General features: G+C 44.7%; 1 protein-coding gene across 4 annotated transcripts in view; it reads right to left on the reverse strand.

Annotated features, from left to right (window-relative positions):
• Positions 1–25,056, reverse strand: part of ak9 (adenylate kinase 9) — a 702,269-nt gene that overhangs the window by 81,447 nt on the left and 595,766 nt on the right. For all 4 annotated transcript variants that reach the window (XM_070885675.1, XM_070885673.1, XM_070885672.1 and 1 more), the window contains 4 exons: positions 14,326–14,539; positions 4,534–4,735; positions 3,370–3,516; positions 899–1,116 (listed from right to left, as the gene is read on the reverse strand). In XM_070885675.1, coding sequence (XP_070741776.1) covers positions 899–1,116; positions 3,370–3,516; positions 4,534–4,735; positions 14,326–14,539 — 781 coding nt within the window. The remainder of the gene's footprint in view (positions 1–898; positions 1,117–3,369; positions 3,517–4,533; positions 4,736–14,325; positions 14,540–25,056) is intronic.

The raw sequence follows: 25,056 nt of genomic DNA on the forward strand, positions 1-25,056 counted from the left end.
ATTACACTCAATTCCTTCATCTAAATCATTAATGTATATTGTAAATAGCTGGGGTCCCAGCACTGAACCCTGCGGCAACTCACTGGTCACTGCCTGCCATTCTGAAAAGGACCCATTTATTCCGACTCTCTACTTCCTGTCTGCCAACACTCTATCCATGTCAATACATTTTCCCCACCATCGATGTCAGGCTGACCGGTCCATAATTCCCTGTTTTCTCTCTCCCTCCTTTTTTAAAACGTGGTGCTACATTAGCTACCCTCCAGTCCATGGGAACTGATCCAGAATCAATAGAATGTTAGAAAATGATCACCAATACATCCACTATTTCTAGGGCCACTTACTTAAGTACTTTGGGATGCAGCCTATCAGGCCCTGGGGATTTATTGGCCTTCAAATCCCATCAATTTCCCTAACACAATTTCCTGACCAATAAGGATTCCCTTCAGTTCCTCCTTCTCCTCGATCCTCGGACCCCTAGTATTTCCGGAAGCACTAGACTAGGTAACCAAACACTTCAAATAGCTGCTATGGGTTCACCCTTGAATGATCATTATATACAGATATAGGCATTTGTGTAAGCCAGTAAAATAATAAACCTTTTAAAAATCTTTGTGTGCAGCATGTTCCAGTAGTAGCTGGTGATTTTGCAATATCAGATAACATGAATATCAATGTAGCTCTTTGTGCGGATGTATTTTATTGGAGTGTCGAAGGATTGAAAGCTGTTGGATCTGACTGTTAGCTGGGCTTGTTCAGCTGAAGTACTCTTCAATGAATATTTAGGAAAAATAAAGCCTCAAATCAGAAGACCTATTCATCGGCCATCAGGATAATTGCAAAATATTGTATGTTTAAACTATGATTAACAGTCATTTTAAAATTAGCTTTAACTTACCTTCTTTTATTCTCTCGAGATACATTTCAATCTGTTTCATACTGGTTTTGACTTCTTCTAGCACTTTTAGCCACACCCACCATTTGCTATGGTGCCCATAAATAATGTGCCAATTTTGATGCTGCTGATGATAATATTCCCAGACAGCACTAAGCTCATGAGTATATGATGAGTTTCGAACAGTCAAAATCTGAGAACTGTCATGGAGTGGATAGGTCCTGTCAAGTAAGAGTAAAATGAAAGAAATGTTCAAAGCATATGAAATAAAACATTAGTGTCAAAATATGATTTTTAAAAATGTTACTGCAAATTTTCCAAATCTAAATATAACTCTCAAATTGAAATATTTTCAATAGAAAATGTGGCTACACAATGGGCAGTCGCCATCCCATGACTTGTCCCAAAAAAGGTTAGTTTGGTAGAATTTGTCTTTTATGGTAGTGATGCTAGATTGCATGCATTTGTCAGCCCAAGTTCAAGTGAGGTTGTCGAGATGAACCTTCCAAAGGTCTTAAGAGAGTCTGTGACCTGGATGCTAAAACTTCTACACCATGACATTTAAGCTCAGTGCGCTGGTACTTCCAGAAGGTTATTTGTGTCTTCCTTCGTGAAGACAGAACCAAAGTATTTGTTCAATTCGTCTGCCCTTTGTTCCCCATTATAAATTCACCTGAATCCGACTGCAAGGGGTCTTTACTAATCTTTACTAATCTTTACTAATCTTTTTCTCTTCACATAACTATAAAAGCTTTTGCAATCAGTTTTTATGTTCCCGGCAAGCTTCCTCTCGTACTCTATTTCCCCCCGCTTAATTAAACCCTTTGTCCTCCTCTGCTGAATTCTAAATTTCTCCCAGTCCTCAGGTTTGCTGCTTTTTCTGGCCAATTTATATGCGTCTTACTTCGATTTAACACTATCCTTAATTTCCCTTGTTAACCACGGTTGAGCCACCTTCCCCGTTTTATTTTTATACCAGACAGGGATGTACAATTGTTGAAGTTTATCCATGTGATCTTTAAATGTTTGCCATTGCCTATCCACCGTCAACCCTTTAAGTATCATTTGCCAATCTATTCTGGCCAATTCACACCTCATACCATCGAAGTTACCTTTCCTTAAGTTCAGGACCCTAGTTTCTGAATTAACTGTGTCACTCTCCATCTTAATAAAGAATTCTACCATATAATGGTCACTCTTCTCCAAGGAGCCTCGCACAACAAGATTGCTAATTAGTCCTTTCTCATTACACATCACCCAGTCTAGGATGGTCATTGCCATCAAGCCAGGGGACCAACGCTGGTTCAATGAGGAGTGTAGAAGAGCATGCCAGGAGCAGCACCAGGCATATCTAAAAATGAGGTGCCAAACTAGGGAAGCTGCAACACAGGATTACATGCATGCTAAAAAGCATGTCTCCATTAATAGCTGGAGACATCTGGGGAAAAAACAGAAAATTAATACAATATGTCCAAGATCCTTATGGGCCACTTTTAAAACATTTGTTCTGGATTTGTAGGCATCACTGGCAAGGCCAGCATTTATTGCCCATCCCTAATTGCCCTTGAGAAGGTGGTGGTGAGCCGTCTTCTTGAACCGCTGCATTCCTTGTGGTGAATGTACTCCCACAGTGCTGTTAGGGAGGGAGTTCCAGGATTTTGACCCAGTGACGATGAAGGAACGGCGATATATTTCCAAGTCAGGATGGTGTGTAACTTGGAGGGGAACATGGAGATGATGGTGTTCCCATGCGCCTGCTATCCTTGTCCTTCTAGGTGGTAGAGGTCGCAGGTTTGGGAGGTGCTGCTGAAGGTTCCAAGGGACTTCCTAAGAAGGAGAAGAGGAGGCAGAACCATTTCTGGGTGTTCCACCGAAAAATAAATTGAAGCCTTCAGCGGCAACATGTGGATATGGCACTGGACTAGTAACCCAGCAGGTGTGAGTTCAAATCTCACCATGACAAGGTGTGAAATTAAATTCAATAAATCTGGTCATTTGTGCACCCAAAAATAACCATGATATAACCAAAAATAACTACTGGATTGTCGCAAATACCCAATTGGTTCGCCAATATAGTTCAGGTAAGGGAACCTACCCAGTCTGGACTCCAGTCCCACACTATGTGGTTGACTCTTATCTCAAAGCTCTCAGGACAACTGAAGGTGAGCCATAACTACTGCCTTGCTATTGTCACTCACATCCCAAGAAGAAATATTTTAAAAATTGCTGGGGGAGAAGAGTGTGAATATTTTTGGAGTTGAGCAGAAAGGATTTCAGATTTCTGAATTAACAGGCAGGAAAGGCCATGGATTTAGAAGGCGCCACAGGCAATGTTTGTGAATGTAATTCGGCACGGTATATGCCAGGGGTCTATGTATCAACTGATCAATACTCTACCCCTTCCTGATATTTATAGCCACATGTCATAGTAGTAGTCATAGTGCTTCGTGTCTAAAACTTGTGCTGTTTGTTACCTGTCTGGTGACATTTTGTCAATGAGACCTCTCGTCAAAATCTCTCTTATATCTGCTTGCAGCTCTATAATCCTAACAGGTATTATTCTACGAATTTTCATTAGATCTATTTGTTGTCTGGTTACTGGATATCCATCTAGGACAAATCTGTAAAAATAAAATATATAATGAAAATAGATTATGGGTTTAAACTTGACCAGAAAATATTGTAAGTTAATAAAAGGCTACTCATATTTCAGATGAAGCATAAAGTCACGTAAAGGTCATAAAGGGAAGGGAGGAGGGGTAGCCTGGGGAGGAATATAATGGCAGCGATACATGGGATCTGGATTCTGTCTGGGCCTGTGTTGAGGGATTTCGAGGTCAGGTTTGTGGGAGATCAGGAGTTGGGGCTGGGGGAGATGGAGATGGGGGGGTCAGGGATCTTAGGGCCAGGAGCAGTGGCGACCAGAAGGGTCCTTTAATGTGGGGTTGGGGGGAACACTCCTTACCTTCTTTGTTGCAGGTGCTCTATAGGACTGGTTTCCGAATGCGGCCTGCAATGGCGCTGGCTGCCTTAGAACATAAGAATTAGAAGCAGGAGTAGGCCTTATGGCCCTTCGAGCCTGCTCCACTGTTCAATAAGACTATGGCTGATCTTCGACCTCAACTCCACTTTCCCGCCCGATCCCCATATTCCTTGATTCCCCTAGGGTCCCAAAATCTATCTATCTCAGCTTGAATATATTCAACGACTCAGAATCCACAGTTAGGGAAAATATAGGGTAAATCAATGTTGGCGCAGGGACTTTGAAGACACTTCAGGCCCTTTATTTGCATGTGGAAATGACCTAACACCTGAGTATAGGACACATCTTGTTTGTCCTTATCCGGAAGTGTGCCGCACTTCCTGCCCCACATTTTGGAGTCTTAGTAGGGTGCGTAGCACCTGAAAAATGGGCTCTATGCAGTCCAATTTCTAGGCCTTTGAGTGAGGAAAAGATAATACAGCCCCTACCCCCCACCCCACCGAATACCGGAGCCTGTAATGACATAGTAATAAGAACCAGCTGACCTGGGGCTTTTTATTTTTAAATGCGGGCATTGGAATTTATAATGGAAAAGCTGAAGTGTGAAAACAGGAAGTAAGGTTTTACAGTTATATATAGATAGTTATCAACATACCCTCTGGTGTTACATACAACATCCATCAAGACCACTTCTAAACAATTTGTAACAAATTGCTGTGGCACTGTTAAACCCTTTTTGAGATGTTTAATAATGTTAACAGCTAACTGAGTCTTCTTCTGAACGGATAGAACTGTGCGAATAGCTTCTCCTGCTGAAATGCGTTGAAGTCCAAACTCACTGGCAAATCTCTTGGCCACTGTAACACAAACAATAAGTGTATCATGAAAATACTTGAGATAGCCTAAGTAACTGTCCTCATGAAGATACAAGACAATTTGGCCATTACCTTGAAGTAGTCAAAATAACTCTTTTAATCGGGGCAAATGAATCCTTGTGGATTTTTCATTAAATTCAATTTATTAAAGGCAGAATTACCTGGATAGAATTATTTTTTTGATGTTCATCCAGGTTAATTGGAACAAACCTTAATTTTTCTGATGATTGTTGCCCTGACAGTTTAATTCAAAAATTTATATTCAACAATCTATCCATCAATCACAGGATAGCTCAGATGAATACATGGCTTGAGCAGTAGTGCAGCAGGGAGGGATTCAAATTCCTGGGGCATTGGAACCGGTTCTGGGGGAGGTGGGACCAGTACAAACCGGATGGTCTGCACCTGGGCAGGACCAGAACCAATGTCCCAGGGGGAGCGTTTGCTAGTGCTTTTGGGGAGGAGTGAAACTAATATGGCAGGGGGATGGGAACCAATGCAGGGAGACAGAGGGAAACAAAATAGGGACAGAAGCAAAAGACAGAAAGGAGATGAGTAAAAGTGGAGGGCAGAGAAACCCAAGGCAAAAAACTAAAAACGGCCACTGTACAGCAAAATTCTAAAGGGTCAAAGTGCAATAAAAAGGCAAGCATGAAAGCTCGGTGCCTCAATGCGAGAAGTATTCAGAATCCAGGAGAGGGCTCTGAGCTAGTTAGAGTGGGTGAGAGCGCAGATGAACAGGACCCCAAGAAAGAATGCAAAAGGCAGGAGGCAACAAAGCAGAGTAGCACTGGGGTAAGTGCAAACCACAAGGTGATAGGAAGGGACAATATGTATGAATATAAAGGGGCTGCAGGAGGGGTCAAAACTAAAAATCATGGTTTAAAAACTAGTATTACAACACTCTACCTAAACGCACGCAGCATTCGAAATAAAGTAAATGAGTTGACGGCACAAATAATTACAAATGGGTATGATTTGGTGGCCATTACTAAAACACGGTTGCAGGGTGGCCAAGATTGGGAATTAAACATACAGGGGTATCTGACAATTCGGAAAGATAGACAAGAAGGGAAAGGAGGTGGGGTAGCTCTGTTAATAAAGGATGCTATCAGGGCAGTTGTGAGAGACGATATTGGCTCTAATGAACAAAATGTTGAATCATTGTGGGTGGAGATTAGAGATAGTAAGAGGTAAAGGTCACTGGTGGGCATAGTTTATAGGCCCCCAAATAATAACTTCACGGTGGGGCTGGCAATAATCAAGGGAATAATGGAGGCATGTGAAAAAGGAAGGGCAGTAATAATGGGGGATTTTAACCTACATATCATAGAAACATAGAAAATAGGTGCAGGTGTAGGCCATTCGGCCCTTCTAGCCTGCACCGCCATTCAATGAGTTCATGGCTGAACATGCAATTTCAGTACCCCCTTCCTGCTTTCTCGCCATACCCCTTGATCCCCCTAGTAGTAAGGACTTCATCTAACTCCCTTTTGAATATATTTAGTGAATTGGCCTCAACTACTTTCTGTGGTACAGAATTCCACAGGTTCACCACTCTCTGGGTGAAGAAGTTTCTCCTCATCTCGGTCCTAAATGGCTTACCCCTTATCCTTAGACTGTGACCCCTGGTTCTGGACTTCCCCAACATTGGGAACATTCTTCCTGCATCTAACCTGTCTAAAGCCGTCAGAATTTTAAACGCTTCGATGAGGACCCCTCTCATTCTTCTGAACTCCAGTGAATACAAGCCCAGTTGATCCAGTCTTTCTTGATAGGTCAGTCCCGCCATCCCAGGAATCAGTCTGGTGAACCTTCGCTGCACTCCCTCAATAGCAAGAATGTCCTTTCTCAAGTTAGGAGACCAAAACTGTACACAATACTCCAGGTGTGGCCTCACCAAGGCCCTGTACAACTGTAGCAACACCTCCCTGCCCCTGTACTCAAATCCCCTCGCTATGAAGGCCAACATGCCATTTGCTTTCTTAACCGCCTGCTGTACCTGCATGCCAACCTTCAATGACTGATGTACCATGACACCCAGGTCTCGTTGCACCTCTCCTTTTCTTAATCTGTCACCATTCAGATAATAGTCTGTCTCTCTGTTTTTACGACCAAAGTGGATAACCTCACATTTATCCACATTATACTTCATCTGCCATGCATTTGCCCACTCACCTAACCTATCCAAGTCACTCTGCAGCTCATAGCATCCTCCTTGCAGCTCACACTGCCACCCAACTTAGTGTCATCCGCAAATTTGGAGAAACTACATTTAATCCCCTCGTCTAAATCATTAATGTACAGTGTAAACAGCTGAGGCCCCAGCACAGAACCTTGCGGTACCCCACTAGTCACTGCCTGCCATTCTGAAAAGTACCCATTTACTCCTACTCTTTGCTTCCTGCCTGACAACCAGTTCTCAATCCATGTCAGCACACTACCCCCAATCCCATGTGCTTTAACTTTGCACATTAATCTCTTGTGTGGGACCTTGTCGAAAGCCTTCTGAAAGTCCAAATATACCACATCAACTAGTTCTCCCTAGTCCACTCTACTGGAAACATCCTCAAAAAATTCCAGAAGATTTGTCAAGCATGATTTCCCTTTCACAAATCCATGCTGACTTGGACCTATCATGTCACCTCTTTCCAAATGCGCTGCTATGACATCCTTAATAATTGATTCCATCATTTTACCCACTACTGAGGTCAGGGTGACCGGTCTATAATTCCCTGTTTTCTCTCTCCCTCCTTTTTTAAAAAGTGGGGTTACATTGGCTACCCTCCACTCGATTGGTCAAATCAAATCGCACAGGGTAGCCTTGAGGAGGAATTCATAGAATGCATACAGGATTGTTTCTCAGAACAGTATGTTACAGAATCTACAAGGGAGTAAGCTATCTTAGATCTGGTCCTGTGTAATGAGGCAGAAATAATAAACGATCTCCTAGTAAAAGATCCTCTCGGAATGAGTGATCACAGTATGGTTGAATTTGTAATACAGATTGAAGTAGTGTCTCAAACAAAGGGGACTACAGTGGGATGAGGGCAGAATTGGCTAAAGTAGACTGGAAACACAGACTAAATGATGGCACAATTGAGGAACAGTGGAGGACTTTTAAGGAGCTCTTTCATAGTGCTCAACAAAAATATATTCCAGTGAAAAAGAAGGATGGTAAGAGAAGGGATAACCAGCCATGGATAACCAAGGAAATAAAGGAGAGTATCAAATTAAAAACCAATGCGTATAAGGTGGCCAAGGTTAGTGGGAAACTAGAAGATTGGGAAAATTTTAAACAACAGCAAAGAATGACTAAGAAAGCAATAAAGAAAGGAAAGATAGATTACGAAGGTAAACTTGCGCAAAACATAAAAACAGATAGTAAAAGCTTTTACCGATATATAAAACGGAAAAGAGTGACTAAAGTAAATGTTGGTCCCTTGGAAGATGAGAAGGGGGATTTAATAATGGGAAATGTGGAAATGGCTGAGACCTTAAACAATTATTTTGCTTCGGTCTTCACAGTGGAAGACACAAAAACCATGCCAAAAATTGGTGGTCACGTGAATGTGGGAAGGGAGGACCTTCAGATAATCACTATCACTAGGGGCGTAGTGCTGGACAGGCTGATGGGACTCAAGGTAGACAAGTCCCCTGGTCCTGATGAAATGCATCCCAGAGTATTAAAAGAGATGGCGGAAGTTATAGCAGATGCATTCGTTATAATCTACCAAAATTCTCTGGACTCTGGGGAGGTACCAGCGGATTGGAAAGCAGCTAATGTAACGCCTCTGTTTAAAAAAGGGGACAGAAAAAAGGCAGGTAACTATAGGCCGGTTAGTTTAACATCCGTAGTTGGGAAAATGCTTGAAACTATCATTAAGGAAGAAATAGCGGGACATCTAGATAAGAATAGTGCAATCAAGCAGACGCAACATGGATTCATGAAGGGGAAATCATGTTTAACTAATTTACTGGAATTCTTTGAGGATATAACGAGCATGTGGATAGAGGTGTACCGATGGATGTGGTGTATTTAGATTTCCAAAAGGCATTCGATAAGGTGCCACACAAAAGGTTACTGCAGAAGATAAAGGTATGCGGAGTCAGAGGAAATGTATTAGCATGGATCGAGAATTGGCTGGCTAACAGAAAGCAGAGAGTCGGGATAAATGGGCCCTTTTCGGGTTGGAAATCGGTGGTTAAGAACATAAGAACATAAGAATTAGGAACAGGAGTAGGCCATCTAGCCCCTCGAGCCTGCTCCGCCATTCAAAAAGATCATGGCTGATCTGGCCGTGGACTCAGCTCCACTTACCTGCCCGCTCTCCATAACCCTTAATTCCCTTATTGGTTAAAAATCTATCTATCTGTGATTTGAATACATTCAATGAGCTCGCCTCAACTGCTTCCTTGGGCAGAGAATTCCACAGATTCACAACCCTCTGGGAGAAGAAATTCCTTCTCAACTCGGTTTTAAATTGGCTCCCCCGTATTTTGAGGCTGTGCCCCCTAGTTCTAATCTCCCCGACCAGTGAAAACAACCTCTCTGCCTCTATCTTGTCTATCCCTTTCATTATTTTAAATGTTTCTATCAGATCACCCCTCATCCTTCTGAACTCCAACGAGTAAAGACCCAGTCTACTCAATTTATCATCATAAGGTAACCCCTTCATCTCCGGAATCAGCCTAGTGAATCGTCTCTGTACCCCCTCCAAAGTTAGTATATCTTCCTTAAGTAAGGTTAGTGGTGTGCCACAGGGATCGGTGCTGGGACCACAACTGTTTACAATATACATAGATGACCTGGAAGAGGGGATAGGGGTTGGAAAACAGAAACTAGTGGGGTACCGCAGGGATCGGTGCTGGGTCCTCAGCTATTTACAATCTATATTAATGACTTGGATGAAGCGACCAAGTGCAATGTAGCCAAGTTTGTTGATGACACAAAGATGGGTGGGAAAGCAAGTTGTGAGGAGCACACAAAAATTCTGCAAAGGGATATAGACAGGCTAAGTAAGTGGGCAAACATTTGGCAGATGGAGTATAATGTGGGAAAGTGTGAGGTTATCCACTTTGGTGGGAAAAAAATAAAAAAGCAAACTTTATTATTTAAATGGGGTGAAATTACAACATGCTGCAGTACAGAGGAACCTGGGGGTCCTTGTGCATGAAACACAAAATGTTAGTATGCAGGTACAGCAAGTAATCAGGAAGGCAAATGGAATGTTGGCCTTTATTGCAAAGGGGATGGAGTATAAAAGCAGGGAAGTCCTGCTACAACTGTACAGGGTATTGGTGAGGCCATACCTAGAGTACTGTGTACAGTTTTGGTCACCTTATTTAAGGAGGGTATACTTGCATTGGAGGCAGTTCAGAGAAGGTTCACGAGGTTGATTCCTGAGATGAAGGGGTTGACTTCTGAAGAAAGGTTGAGCAGGTTGGGCCTATACTCATTGGAGTTTGGAAGAATGAGAGGTGATCTTATTGAAACTGAATGGGCTCAACAAGGTAGATGCAGAGAGGATGTTTCCCCTAGTGGGGGAATCTAGAACTAGGTGGCATCATTTAAGAATAAGGGGTTGTCCATTCAGAACTTAGATGAGGAGGAATTTCTTCTTTCACAGAAGGTCGTAAATCTGTGGAATTGTCTGCCACAAAGAGCTGTGGAGGCTGGGTCATTGAACATATTTGAAGTGGAGATGCAGATTTTTGAGCGATAAGGGAGTGAAGGGTTATGGGGAGCGGGAAGGGAAGTGGAGCTGAGCCCAGGATCAGATCAGCCATGGTTTTATTAAATGGCAGATCAGGCTCGAGGGGCCAGATGGCCTACTCTTGCTCCTATTTCTTATGTTCTTATGTTTCTGGCAGCATGGGCAGGTAGGTGTCAAAGATATGCCCAAAAATATGTGCGCCCACCTGCCCATTACTAACGAAGCACCCTTTCACTGACTGTTTTTAAGGCGGTGACACCGGCTGTGTGCTGATGTTAACGCCAGGCGGTAGGTGCCGCCTGAAACTGCAAAGTCAGTTTTGCCGCCCAAAGATGAGAGAGCAGCGCTAAAAGTGGCATTGCACACTTATCCTCGGGTGCCAACAGAATGGCATCTCAAGAGGCCTACTGAATTTCCCGATGGTAGGCTGCCGGCATGCGAGATGAGAAAAGAGAAAAAAAAGGTTTCCGACAATTTCCCTCACCCACACCCATACTACCCCACTGGACCCATTAATACATAAATGTTAAAAAAAACATAACCACCTACAGTGATCCCTGGATGCTACCGCCCCTGGATCCCCGATATCCTGCCAGCTTTTCCAGGCTGTACGCACGCCTCCCGGTAAGGCCACTGTAAGTCTGGCATAAAAATAAAAAAGGGAAGATGGCTCAACCGTGGCTATCAAAGGAAATCAGGGATAGTATTAAAGCCAAGGAAGTGGCATACAAATTGGCCAGAAATAGCAGCGAACCCGGGACTGGGAGAAATTTAGAACTCAGCAGAGGAGGACAAAGGGTTTGATTAGGGCAAGGAAAATGGAGTACGAGAAGAAGCTTGCAGGGAACATTAAGACGGATTGCAAGCGTTTCTATAGATATGTAAAGAGAAAAAGGTTAGCAAAGACAAGCGTAGGTCCCCTGCAGTCAGAATCAGGGTAAGTCATAACGGGGAACAAAGAAATGGCAGACCAATTGAACAAGTACTTTGGTTCGGTATTCACTAAGGAGGACACAAACAACCTTCCGGATATAAAAGGGGTCAGAGGGTCTAGTAAGGAGGAGGAACTGAGGGAAATCCTTATTAGTCGGGAAATTGTGTTGGGGAAATTGATGGGATTGAAGGCCGATAAATCCCCAGGGCCTGATGGACTGCATCCCAGAGTCCTTAAGGAGGTGGCCTTGGAAATAGCGGATGCATTGACAGTCATTTTCCAATATTCCATTGACTCTGGATCAGTTCCTATCGAGTGGAGGGTAGTCAATGTAACCCCACTTTTTAAAAAAGGAGGGAGAGAGAAAACAGGGAATTATAGACCAGTCACCCTGACCTCAGTAGTGGGTAAAATGATGGAATCAATTATTAAGGATGTCATAGCAGCGCATTTGGAAAGAGGTGACATGATAGGTCCAAGTCAGCATGGATTTGTGAAAGGGAAATCATGCTTGACAAATCTTCTGGAATTTTTTGAGGATGTTTCCAGTAGAGTGGACAAGGGAGAACCAGTTGATGTGGTATATTTGGACTTTCAGAAGGCTTTCGACAAGGTTCCAAGAGCTTAATGTGCAAGTTAAAGCACATGGGATTGGGGGTAGTGTCCTGAATGGTTGGAGAACTGGTTGTCAGACAGGAAGCAAAGAGTAGGAGTAAATGGGTACTTTTCAGAATGGCAGGCAGTGACTAGTGGGGTACCGCAAGGTTCTGTGCTGGGGCCTCAGCTGTTTACACTGTACATTAATGATTTAGACGAGGGGATTAAATGTAGTATCTCCAAATTTGCGGATGACACTAAGTTGGGTGGCAGTATGAGCTGCGAGGAGGATGCTATGAGGCTGCAGAGTGACTTGGATAGGTTAGGTGAGTGGGCAAATGCATGGCAGATGAAGTATAATGTGGATAAATGTGAGGTTATCCACTTTGGTGGTAAAAGCAGAGAGACAGACTATTATCTGAATGGTGACAGATTAGGAAAAGGGGAGGTGCAACGAGACCTGGGTGTCATGGTACATCAGTCATTGAAGGTTGGCATGCAGGTACAGCAGGCGGTTAAGAAAGCAAATGGTATGTTGGCCTTCATAGCGAGAAGATTTGAGTACAGGGGCAGGGAGGTGTTGCTACAGTTGTACAGGGCCTTGGTGAGGCCACACCTGGAGTATTGTGTACAGTTTTGGTCTCCTAACTTGAGGAAGGACATTCTTGCTATTGAGGGAGTGCAGCGAAGGTTCACCAGACTGATTCCCGGGATGGTGAGACTGACCTATCAAGAAAGACTGGATCAACTGGGCTTGTATTCACTGGAGTTCAGAAGAATGAGAGGGGACCTCATAGAAACGTTTAAAACTCTGACGGGTTTAGACAGGTTGGATGCAGGAAGAATATTCCAATGTTGGGGAAGTCCAGAACCAGGGGTCACAGTCTAAGGATAAGGGGTAAGCCATTTAGGACCGAGATGAGGAGAAACTTCTTCACCCAGAGACTGGTGAACCTGTGGAATTCTGTACCACAGAAAGTAGTTGAGGCCAATTCACTAAATATATTCAAAAGGGAGTTAGATGAAGTCCTTACTACTCGGGGGATCAAGGGGTATGGCAAGAAAGCAGGAAGGGGGTACTGAATTTGCATGTTCAGCCATGAACTCATTGAATGGCGGTGCAGGCTAGAAGGGCCGAATGGCCTACTCCTGCACCTATTTTCTATGTTTCAATGTTCTCTATGTTTTACCGAATTTTGCAGCTGCGACAGGAAAGGGGCGTTGCACGTTCGATGATATCACCACGTGGGTGGCGGCAGAGCGCGCAGTGGTACATCTTGCCACTGCTCCCACCACCCAACTAAATTTATCGTGAGCCAAGACACCTGGTCGCTGCTGACGGTAAGTACTTAGCCGCCCCTCTCCGGCAGTAATGGGTGGCGTTAGATCCTGAATTTCGACCCTTGTATACTTCAATGTAAAAACTGTATCATCAAAAAGCAATTTTGAGGTCACAGTTTTGATAATATTGGCCCAGATATTGCTGTAATAATGGTGAGGCTATCAGTGTTTATCATTAATGGTGGGGTAAATCTGACTGCAACTTGTGGCATCCGCACATGCGCAATTAAACCCAGAAATTGCTGTTAGAGATACCCTGCTCCTCCACAGGGTGCACTGTTACAGTGCTCGCCAATAGACTCAGGATTGAAATGACTGCAACAGCATGAACTTTGTTACTTGCCCACTAGTTCTGCACTAAAAATAGCTGAAAAGGTTAAGGCTGTTGCATTCAGGAGTAAGTGAGCTTCTAACAGTGTAATATGTAAGAATTACTGCCTATGATGATGACTGTTGAACAACCTCTCTAGCCTTGAAAAGTTAATTTTAAAGGTATGGAGTCTCATTCCCTCAGAAGAAAATGAATGTCGGAGATTTCCAAAAAAAAATGTTTGTTTAAAGTTTTTCTGTCTCTTTTATCTCTGTCCATTAATTCCATCTGTATTTCCCAATCTTTATTTTGCTTTCTTTACATGATTGACATCTAATTAGTATTTCCTTCTTTATATCTTCTGGTTGGGACTCTGCGTTTCTCAATGTTCTCAATGAGGATTTGTCAATTTGATTGGTTGAAGAATTTGTTGCTTCATATCCTGTTCACAAATGCCACAGATCCCCTGTAGAGGGCGCCACACTGAAATTGATGAAATTGTCAGTGGCGATTAGTGAAAATCTCTACTGACAAGCCTGCGAAAAGTCAGCGAGGTGAAAGGTGAAAGCTGTTCCTTCATCGCTGAGACCAAAATACGGGCCAATATGTACTGATGGATCGATTACTTCTAGGTATATTTAAACAGAAAGTTGGTTCTAAATTCTTTACCTACCAGTGGTCTTTCCAGACTTTGGTGGTCCTACAATGGCAATCTTGATGGGCACAGCAGGCCTGGGTTTAGGCTGGCAGATATACTTGAAAGGATTTATAATGAATTTGTCTCTGTTCTTCTTGGATACAAAGTAATAAACGTATTTGCGGTGGATAACAGGGAAGATGTTTTGCTGCATATCTTGGACAGGCTGAATTGCATTTCCTTCACTTAACTGCAGAGTCAAATAAAAAGCATAACAAACATATATTTAAAATTGGACTCATTCTACCTACATAGTATTTGTATCAAAAGTTGCTTCATTAGAAAAATGTCAGCCACAGGTATCCATGATCCCTATGTATGATATTAGACAAATCTTGTTCACTTTTTTTAAGTTGTCATCTTTGTAGATAGATAAATGGATCATAATCAAGTATCACAAAATATGCAGAGCCATTTGGAATTCTAATTGATTTTATTTGAATCAAGTAAACCAGAAATTGCTCATCAGACTTAGATAATTGTTTGCAATATATTGTGCTTGGAAGGAAAAGATTAATCAGATTGTCCTACAGTATGCTAATGTTGTACTGCTGTTGATTTATCTTTATAATGTAGTAACAGTAACTTTTGGTTTTACATGTTAAGTGAGGAAGTATAAGTCAATTTAGATGCAGTGTCCACTCAAATGTTGAATTAAGACTGAAAATTAAGCAATGGTCAGTTTAGACAATAACTAATTAAAAAACATTCCATGCATACTGTAGAACTTTCCAGTGCAACTTTAATCAAGTTAGTTCTGCAGAAGGATACATCTGTGAATACATCATCCTTTTTAGAAGCAAAAGATTGGTATGAAACGGTACAGATTTATTAGAGGTTTCATTTGGTAGAATAGCAACAAAAGTTGGAAAGTTTTTTATGGAAAAGGTCTCGTTAAAACTAAAGTTATTGATAAGGGACAAGGGAAGAAGATCACTGAAATTCATCTTATATGGAGTTGTATTAGGTAATGTAGAAACATGTGGATAGAAGGGGTAAGAAAACGTGGGTGTTGGAACAGATACTGGGGATTCATAGGAACAGGAGTAGGCCATATAGCTTCTCAAGTTTGTTTCGTCTTTGCCCCATTTCCCTTAACAAATTTGGTTAACAAAAATCTATCAATTTCAGATTTAAAATTAACAATTGAGCTAGCATCAATTGTCATTTACAGAAAAGAGTTCCAAACATCTACCAAACTTTGCCTGTATAAGTGCTTCCGAACTTCACTCCTGAAAGGCCTGGCTCAAATTTTTAGACTATGCTCCCTAGTCCTAGACTCCCCAACCAGCGGAAATAGTTTTTATCTACCCTATCAGTTCCCTTTAATATCTTGAAAACTTCAATCAGATCACCCCTTAATCTTCTAAATTGAAGGAAATACATCCCTAGTTTGTATAATCTCTCCTCATAATTTAACGCTTGGAGTTCAGGTATCATTCTGGTAAATCTATGCTGCACTCTCTCCAAGGCCAATATATCCTTCCTAAGGTGTGGTGCCCAGAACTGCTCACAGTACTCCAGGTGTGGTCTAACCAGGGCTTTGTACAGATGTAGCATATGCTTCTACCCCCTTGTATTCTAGTCCTCTGTGTTACGTCTCGAATAAAGCAATGTATTGCTTACTGTAGTAAGTACTGTAAACATGAGTAAGTGTGATCTTAGTTTCTTTATTCCAACTGCAGAGTGCTGGTCCAGCATGGGAGACCTGCTTATATACAGTGCTCCCAAGGGATGGCAGTAGAATGCTGGTTACATAGTGTTGCATACATAACATCACTCCCTCCCAAAGTCAATAATACACTTGTTTACAGGGTGAGACGATCTGGGGCCTTCCGCTCCCTAGTCGATCGTCTCGGTACAAATGCAGGTGCAGATGAGTTGGTTGGGCCTTCGCTGGGCTGCTGCGCAGCTGGCCTTGCTCGGCTGCTAGGAATGATGAGTTCAGCTTTGTGGTCAACCGTGATGTCTGTTGCCACTTGTGTGTGTGTGTGTCGGAGAGTCGCAGTTGGTGGTGTCCTCTTCAGGTTGCTCGTGGCAATCTGTGAATCGCAGTTTGATTTGGTCTAAATGCTTTCTGCAAGTTAGTCCATTTGCGAGTTTGACTTGAAACACTCTACTCCCTTCTTTGGCTATGAGAGTGCCAGCAAGCCACTTGAGACCATGTCCATAGTTGAGTACAAATGCAGGGTCATTGACTTGAATGTCGCGTGACAAATTTGCGCGGTCATGGTACATGCTTTGTTGATACCGCCTGCCTTCGACATGATCCTGGAGATCAGGGTGGACTACAGAGAGCCTTGTTTTGAGTGACCTTTCCATGAGCAGCTCGGCTGGGGAAATCCCAGTGAGTGAGTGGGGTCTTGTGCGGTAGCTGAACAGAACTCGGGACAGGCGGGTCTGCAGGGAGCCTTCCGACTCGCGTTTAAAGCTTTGCTTGATGGTTTGGACTGCCCGTTCTGCCTGGCCGTTGGTTGCGGGCTTGAATGGGGCAGATGTGACATGCTTGATCCCATTGCGGGTCATGAATTCCTTGAATTCAGTGCTGGTGAAACACGGCCTGTTGTCGCTGACAAGGACGTCAGGCAGGCCGTGCATGGCAAACATGGCTCGTAGGTTTTCGATGGTGGCAGTGGACGTGCTTACACATTCAATCCATTTTGAATAAGCATCCACAACAACCAAGAACATTTTGCCTAGAAACAGGCCAGCGAAGTCAACGTGGATCCTACACCACGGTTTGGAGGGCCATGACCACAAACTGAGCAGTGCCTCCCTGGGTGCATTGCTAAGTTGAGAGCAAGTGTTGCATTGACGCACACAAGACTCCAAATCTGAGTCGATGCCCGGCCACCACACATGGGATCTGGCTATAGCTTTCATCATTACTATGCCTGGGTGGGTGCTGTGAACGTTTCCCTGCCTTTCTTGGGCAAAACCACGCGATTATCCCACAAAAGACAGACCGCTTGTATGGACATTTCGTCTTTACGCCGCTGGAACAGCTTGATGTCTTCCTGCATCTCCGCTGGGACATTGGACCAGCTCCCATGGAGGAGACAGTTTTTTACAAGGGACAGTAAAGGATCCTGGCTGGTCCAGGTCCTGATCTGGCGGGCCATAATGGATGACTTTTCATTTTCAAATGCATCCACCACTAAGAACAATTCTGCAGGCTGTGCCATTTCCACCCCGGTGGTGGGCAGTGGTAGCCGACTGAGGGCATCAGCGCAGTTCTCTGTGCCTGGCCTGTGGCAAATTACATAGCTATGTGCAGACAGCGTGAGCGCCGATCTTTGGATGCGAGCAGAGGCATTGGTATTGATACCTTTGCTCTCTGAGAATAGAGATATGAGCGGCTTGTGGTTAGTTTCTAACTTGAACTTAGACACAAACAGATACTGATGCATTTTTTTTACCCTGTATACGCATGCCAGAGCTTCTTTTTCAATAAAGCTGTCGGCCTTTTCGGCCTTGGACAAGCTCCTAGACGCATAAGCGACCGGTTGCAATGTTCCCGGTTCGTTAGCTTGTTGTAACACACACCCGACCCTGTACAAAGACGCATCACAAGCTAGCACTAAACGTTTACATGGATCATACAAAACAAGCAGTTTGTTGAAACATAAGAGATTTCTGGCTTTCTCAAAAGCCATCTCTTTTGATTTCCCCTATATCCAATCATCTCCCTTGCGTAGCAATGCATGCAAGGTGCTTAACCCAGGTAGGAAATGACCAAAATAATTGAGGAGTCGAAGGAATAACCGCAGCTTCGTCATGTTCTGTGGTCTCGGCGCATTCTTGATAGCCTCCATCTTGGCGTCGATGGGTCTGATGCCGTCTGCCACGATTCTTCTCCATAAGAACTCGACCTCTGGCACCAGGAAAACACACTTCGATCGTTTCAATCAGAGTCCCATGCGATCTAGCCAACTTAGAACCTTTTCCAGGTTCTTCAAGTGTTCAATGGTGTCCCGACCTGTGATCAATATGTGGTCCTGGAAAACCACGGTGAGCGGAACCGACTTTAGCAGACTCTCCGAACAATGATCGGTGGACATTTCGTGGTGAAGGTGTGTACCCCGTACACTTCTGCCTCCTCGGTTTGAGTCTCTAGTTCAGTTTGATCTGCCATGGATCGGTCTTCCTCTGCAACGTGGTGGTTTGCAGGGTTTGCAGCTCGTCTGCACATTCGCTGGAGGTGTCCCATTATTCCACAGCCTTTGCACGCATAGTGTTTGAAACGGCATTGATAGGCTCGATGATCACCTCCGCAGCGCCAACAAGGTGTCAATTGCCTCGCATTAACGCTTGATGGCGGACTCTGGGTCATCTGAGGTCACTCAGCTGCAGGCGTGTACATTCTTTCATATGCAACCTGCCTGAAAACGACGTACTTGCCAAAACATCTTTGTTGCCCTCAAAATTTGTTTGGTGTTATCACTGGTGGACAGAAATGCCTGGGCTATCGTTATGGCTTTGCTCAGGTTCGGTGTTTCAACAGTCAATAGTTTGCGAAGGATAACCTCATGGCCAATGCCAAACACAAAGAAATCTCTTAGCATTTGCTCCAGGAATCCACCAAATTCGCAATGTCCTGCAAGGTGCCTTAGTTCGGCGACATAGCTCGCCACTTCCTGGTCTTCAGACCGTTGACATCGATACCTTGCCATCAGAACGCTCTCCTTCGGATTTAGGTGCTCCCGGACCATCGTACACAGTTCTTCATACGATTTGGTTGTTGGTTTCACCGGAGCAAGAAGATTCTTCATGAGGCCATAAGTTGTTGCCCCACAGACGGTGAGGAGGATCGTCCTTCGTTTGGCAGCGTTCACACTCCCTTCCAGCTCGTTGGCCATGAAGTATTGGTCGAGTTGCTCCACGAAGGCCTCCCAATCTTCCCCTTCTGAGAATTTCTCCAGGATGCCAACTCGAATAAAGCAATGTAACTGAGTACTGTAGATGTGAGTAAGTGTGACCTTAGTCTCTTTATTCTAATTCCAGAGTGTTGGTACAGCATGGGAGGCCTGCTTATAGGCAGTGCTCCCAAGGGATGCTGAAATCCCTTGAGACTCCAACAGAAACGCCATCTGGTGGCGGTAGAATGCTGGTTACATAGTGTTGCGTACACAACACTCTGGATATAAAGGCCAGCATTCCATTAGTCTTTTAAAATTATTTTCTGTACCAGTCCATGGGCTAGATTTTCCACTTTTCTTGCATGCATAACGCCCACTTAACTTCCATTTCACAGCTGAAATGATGTTTAATGCCGATATATCGCTCATTTTGCCACAAAAGGGAAACTGACGCCCATTTTTCGGACACTTATCGCCGAGCGTTACTTTCCCCATGTGCGTAACACCGGGAAAAAATAATACCGCCTGCCCACTTTTTTGGGATGGAATCAGCAGCATGCGCAAAATCAACACCCATAATATCGCCCAGCATTAGTTTCCGCACATAATTAACGCCGAGATTCAATAATACAACCCGCCCACTTTTTTTTGTCATAAAGATCACATTTTTCGAAATTAACACCCAGTATATTGACCAGCGTCACTTTCAGCATCTCGCACACATCTCACCCACAATATCGCTCGCCCAAAACACCGCTCAGAAAAAGTGGAACTGTTCTGAATGAATTGCAGTGGTGTGGGCGTCATTTTTAAAATCGCATGTCGCTTCATTCAAAAGGCTGCTTCAACTTCGGGAGAGTTTGGATTGACTCTGGAGTTCTTCTCAGGTGAAGTGACCATCTCAACAGACATCTTTTCAGACTCTGGACTATTGGGGTTTACTGTAGGTGTATTTTAGTGAGGAAATTATTGCTTCTGATCAATCGCTATTATAATTTCATTACAATGGGGCCAGCCATTTCTCAGCCTGCATCGATTAATACGCAGATGCTGCAGAGTGCAAATGGCTCAATGTGTGATGCACATCATTATGTGCCCAATTTAAGATGTGCAAGAATGAGGAGGAGGTCCAGACCTGACACACCCCGCACTTATAGGGAAAAGAGGTCTTACCTCGACGTGTCTGAGCATACCTGCCTTTGGAGACTGTGTTTCCACAAGATGGTGATCAATGAAATATGTGTGCTCATCACTCCACATATGCAGCCTGCCATTAGGACATCAGTGTCGGTCGGGGTCAAGGTCACAGCGGCACTGTCTTTCTACGTGTCCAGTTCCTTTTGGGCCTCCTTGGTCGAGATTTTCTCTCTGTCTCACCATACCACCCATCGCTGCATTAGACAGGTCATGGAGGCCCTGTATGCACGAAGGATGGACTTTATCAGCTTCCCCATGACCACGGAGGCTCAGACTGACAGGGCTGGAGCATTCTAGCACATTGCTAAGTTCCCCAGCAGACAGGAAGCAATACAGTGCACTCACATCGCCATGCGGCCACCTTCTCAGGACCCAGAGCTTTTTCGTAACAGAAAAGGAGTTCACTCGCTGAAGATCCAACTAGTTGTCGACCACAACCAGATCATAATGGCAGTGAATGCCATATGTCCGGGCAGCTTCAATGTGGCTCACATACTGCGTGAGAGCGCTATCTTTGACATGTCAGCCACAAGGACAATGCTAGATGCTTGGTGATAACCGATATGGCCTAGCCACCTGGCTGATGACCCCCCTGCATGACACCCACACCGAGGTCGAGAAGCGATACAACCAGAGCCACAGAGACACACGCAATGTGGGCCACAAAACAATAACTGTGCTTCAGCAGCGCTTCAGATGCCTGGACCACTCAGGAGGGGAGCTACAATACAACCCTTAGCAAGTAGCTAAATTCGTGGTCGTGTGCTCGATGCTGCACAATCTGGCTATCAGGAGGGGCCAAGAATTGCCAGAACGCAATGATGCTCCACCTCAGGAGAGAGAGGAAGAGGAGGACGAGGGGCTGGCGCTGACCTAGGACCAGACAATCAGGCTGGCTATGCCCATGCCCACGGCCCTCTCCAGACCGCAGGCAAGGGCCCGTGGTGGCTACGTAGCTGCAAGACTCTTACGTCAGGAACTGATATCTGAACGATTTGTCTGAAAGAACGTTGCTGTGAGTGACAACGCCGACATCAATGGTGCCCATCACCTAGGTGCCAGTTAAAGTTTACGTTGATTGAAGTTAAGTTTTATTTAATCCTTTCGTGTTAAGCAATCACCAATTTGTAATGGTCCAGCTATCTGAGACAATGCGCAACAAGGTGATGTTCAATAAAACATTTTTTAGACCAACATTGGTCTGAAATCATAAGTATCACAGGCAAAAATACCCCATCCCAGCCCACACCCCACTTTTTCCTCCATTGACATCAATCAAATGGTCAACATGTCCAGCAATACAGAATACAAATGCAAAGCAGGAGGGTGGTCCCCTCCCCCCATACATTACAACAAATTGCATACATGCATGGAGATATTACATAGCTATTACCTGTAGACATGCCCCTTCCCCCTCCCCTTTCCTTCCCCCTCTCCTTCTTCTCCCCCCCTCTACTCATTCCCCTCCTCGCTCCACGCCGCCTGGTGGAAGAGCTCCTCAGGCAGTGCCTCATTGGGAGGGATGAAGGCAGAGGCGCTTGTTGCAAGAGTATGGGAGCGGGGGGTGCCGAGGTGGGAACATTTTCTGATCCAGAAGCAGGATCTTGGTCCTGCCTCTCATCTGTCGTTCGCAGTGGTGACGCGGAACCTAGGGGTGGAGTGCTGCGCTCAGGGACCACTGGGAGGCCTGTGCCAGCAGTGTTCCTGGCTATTGCTTCCAGGGCCTCCGCCATCCACGGAATGTACTCACTCAGTCATGGTAACCAGCTGTCGGGATATGTCCCCCACTGCATCGAGGAGCTGGTCACCAATATCTACAGTCCTCCTGGACAACAGTACCATCTCTCCACTCTCATGTCACGTTCGTGGACCAGACATGCCACATCCACGAAACCTCCGCGGGGTCAGTGCTGTCCTGGGGACAAATGGGGTGCCCTGTGGCGAGGTGCTTGGGGCCAGTACTTCCAGAGTGGAGGCGGGAATGACCGGAGGACCACTAGATGGCCTTGGGGTGGATTGGCTTCTGGAGCGTGGCGATGCAGGTTCCTCGAAGTCCGCACTCTCATCCATAGAGAACAGATCCAATGGATTGATGGGCGAGAATCGGACCCCCTCAGCAGATGTAGGATCATCTGGCGAGTCTGGCCCCGCTCCCCCACCTTCTGGCCTCTGTGGTCTTGCCTGGGGCCGCGCTGCTGGCTGAGCTGCAAAACACAAATTAAGTTATTAGAGGAGAAGTGGGTGCTTGGGTCACATGGTGATTCCTGCGCTACACACAGCATATGTACGGCAAAAGCACCACTGCTATCAAGATCATCACAGACATCACCTTTCATGACCATCAACACATTGTGCATTGCAATGATTTTTATCAGGCCAGCATTATTTCTCGGACAATTTTAGAAATCATCTATCATATATGATTTTTCGGATATGAGTGGGTGTGGCACCTATTGACTTTACAATGGTGTATACTTTACTCATGTTGCATCACTTCAGGGTCTGCAGATGCTTGCTTGGCTGTCCGGGGGTGCTTCTCCACGAGTGCGAGCATGCGCTCCTCCGTCTGAGTGATGTCGCTGGGAACTGGCCCCCCACCCGTTCGCCTCTGCACGGAACGCATCGTCGAGAGCTTCTTCTGTAAAAGGTGACAGGACGACATGGCATGAGACCATTGTGTGATATCATTGCTAGGTACTGTCACAGAGACTGATACAACACATAACCCACAGAAGTAATCATGAGTATTATGATAATTATCATTCTTTACCTAAAGACGTGCACCGTGACCGCAGGCTTTGACTACAACATTCCCGGTAAAAGTGAAAGACCTCACTTCTGCTAATAGTCACTCATTACTGCATAAGAACATAAGAATTAGGAACAGGAGTAGGCCATCTAGCTTCTCGAGCCTGCTCCGCCATTCAACAAGATCATGGCTGATCTGGCCATGGACTCAGCTCCACTTACCCGCCCGCTCCCCATAACCCTTAATTCCCTTATTGGTTAAAAATCTATCCATCTGTGACTTGAATACATTCAATGAGCTAGCCTCAACTGCTTCCTTGGACAGAGAATTCCACAGATTCACAACCCTCTGGGAGAAGAAATTCCTTCTCAACTCGGTTTTAAATTGGCTCCCCCGTATTTTGAGGCTGTGTCCCCTAGTTCTAGTCTCCCCTACAAGTGGAAACAACCTCTCGACCTCTATTTTGTCTATCCCTTTCATTATTTTAAATGTTTCTATAAGATCACCCCTCATCCTTCTGAACTACAACGAGTAAAGACCCAGTCTACTCAATCTATCATCATAAGGTAACCCCCTCATCTCCGGAATCAGCCTAGTGAATCGTCTCTGTACCCCCTCCAAGGCTAGTATATCCTTCCTTAAGTAAAGTGACCAAAACTGCACGCAGTACTCCAGGTGCGGCCTCACCAATACCCTATACAGTTGCAGCAGGACCTCCCTGCTTTTGTACTCCATCCCTCTCGCAATGAAGGCCAAAATTCCATTCGCCTTCCTGATTACCTGCTGCACCTGCAAACTAACTTTTTGGGATTCATGCACAAGGACCTCCAGGTCCCTCTGCACCGCAGCATGTTGTAATTTCTCCCCATTCAAATTATATTCCCTTTTACTGTTTTTTTTCCCCCAAGGTGGATGACCTCACACTTTCCGACATTGTATTCCATCTGCCAAATCTTAGCCCATTTGCTTAACCTATCCAAATCTCTTTGCAGCCTCTCTGTGTCCTCTACACAACCCGCTTTCCCACTAATCTTTGTGTCATCTGCAAATTTTGTTACACTACACTCTGTCCCCTCTTCCAGGTCATCTATGTACATTGTAAACAGTTGTGGTCCCAGCACCGATCCCTGTGGCACACCACTAACCACCGATTTCCAACCCGAAAAGGACCCATTTATCCCGACTCTCTGCTTTCTGTTCGCCAGCCAATTCTCTATCCATGCTAATACATTTCCTCTGACTCCGCGTACCTCTATCTTCTGCAGTAACCTTTTGTGTGGCACCTTATCGAATGCCTTTTGGAAATCTAAATACACCACCTCCATCGGTACACCTCTATCCATTTAGGACCGAGATGGGGAGAGACTTCTTCACCCAGAGAGTGGTGAACCTGTGGAATTCTCTGCCACAGAAAGTGGTTGGGGCCAATTCACTAAATATATTCAAAAGGGAGTTAGATGAAGTCCTTACGACTCGGGGGATCAAGGGGTATGGCGAGAAAGCAGGAAGGGGGTACTGAAGTTTCATGTTCAGCCATGAACTCATTGAATGGCGGTGCAGGCTAGAAGGGCTGAATGGCCTGCTCCTGCACCTATTTTCTATGTTTCTATGTTTCTATCCACCATGTTCGTTATATCCTCAAAGAATTCCAGTAAATTAGTTAAACATGATTTCCCCTTCATGAATCCATGTTGCGTCTGCTTGATTGCACTATTCCGATCCAGATGGCCCGCTATTTGTTTCTTAATGATAGTTTCAAGCATTCTCCCACTACAGATGTTAAACTAACCGGCCTATAGTTACCTGCCTTTTGTCTGCCCCCTTTTTTAAACAGAGGCGTTACATTAGGGCTATAAAAGGGCTGCAGGAGGGGTAAAAACTAAAAATCATGGTTTAAAAACT

Source organism: Pristiophorus japonicus, chromosome 7 (genome assembly GCF_044704955.1).
Source record: "Pristiophorus japonicus isolate sPriJap1 chromosome 7, sPriJap1.hap1, whole genome shotgun sequence".
Taxonomy (NCBI): Eukaryota; Metazoa; Chordata; class Chondrichthyes; family Pristiophoridae; genus Pristiophorus; species Pristiophorus japonicus.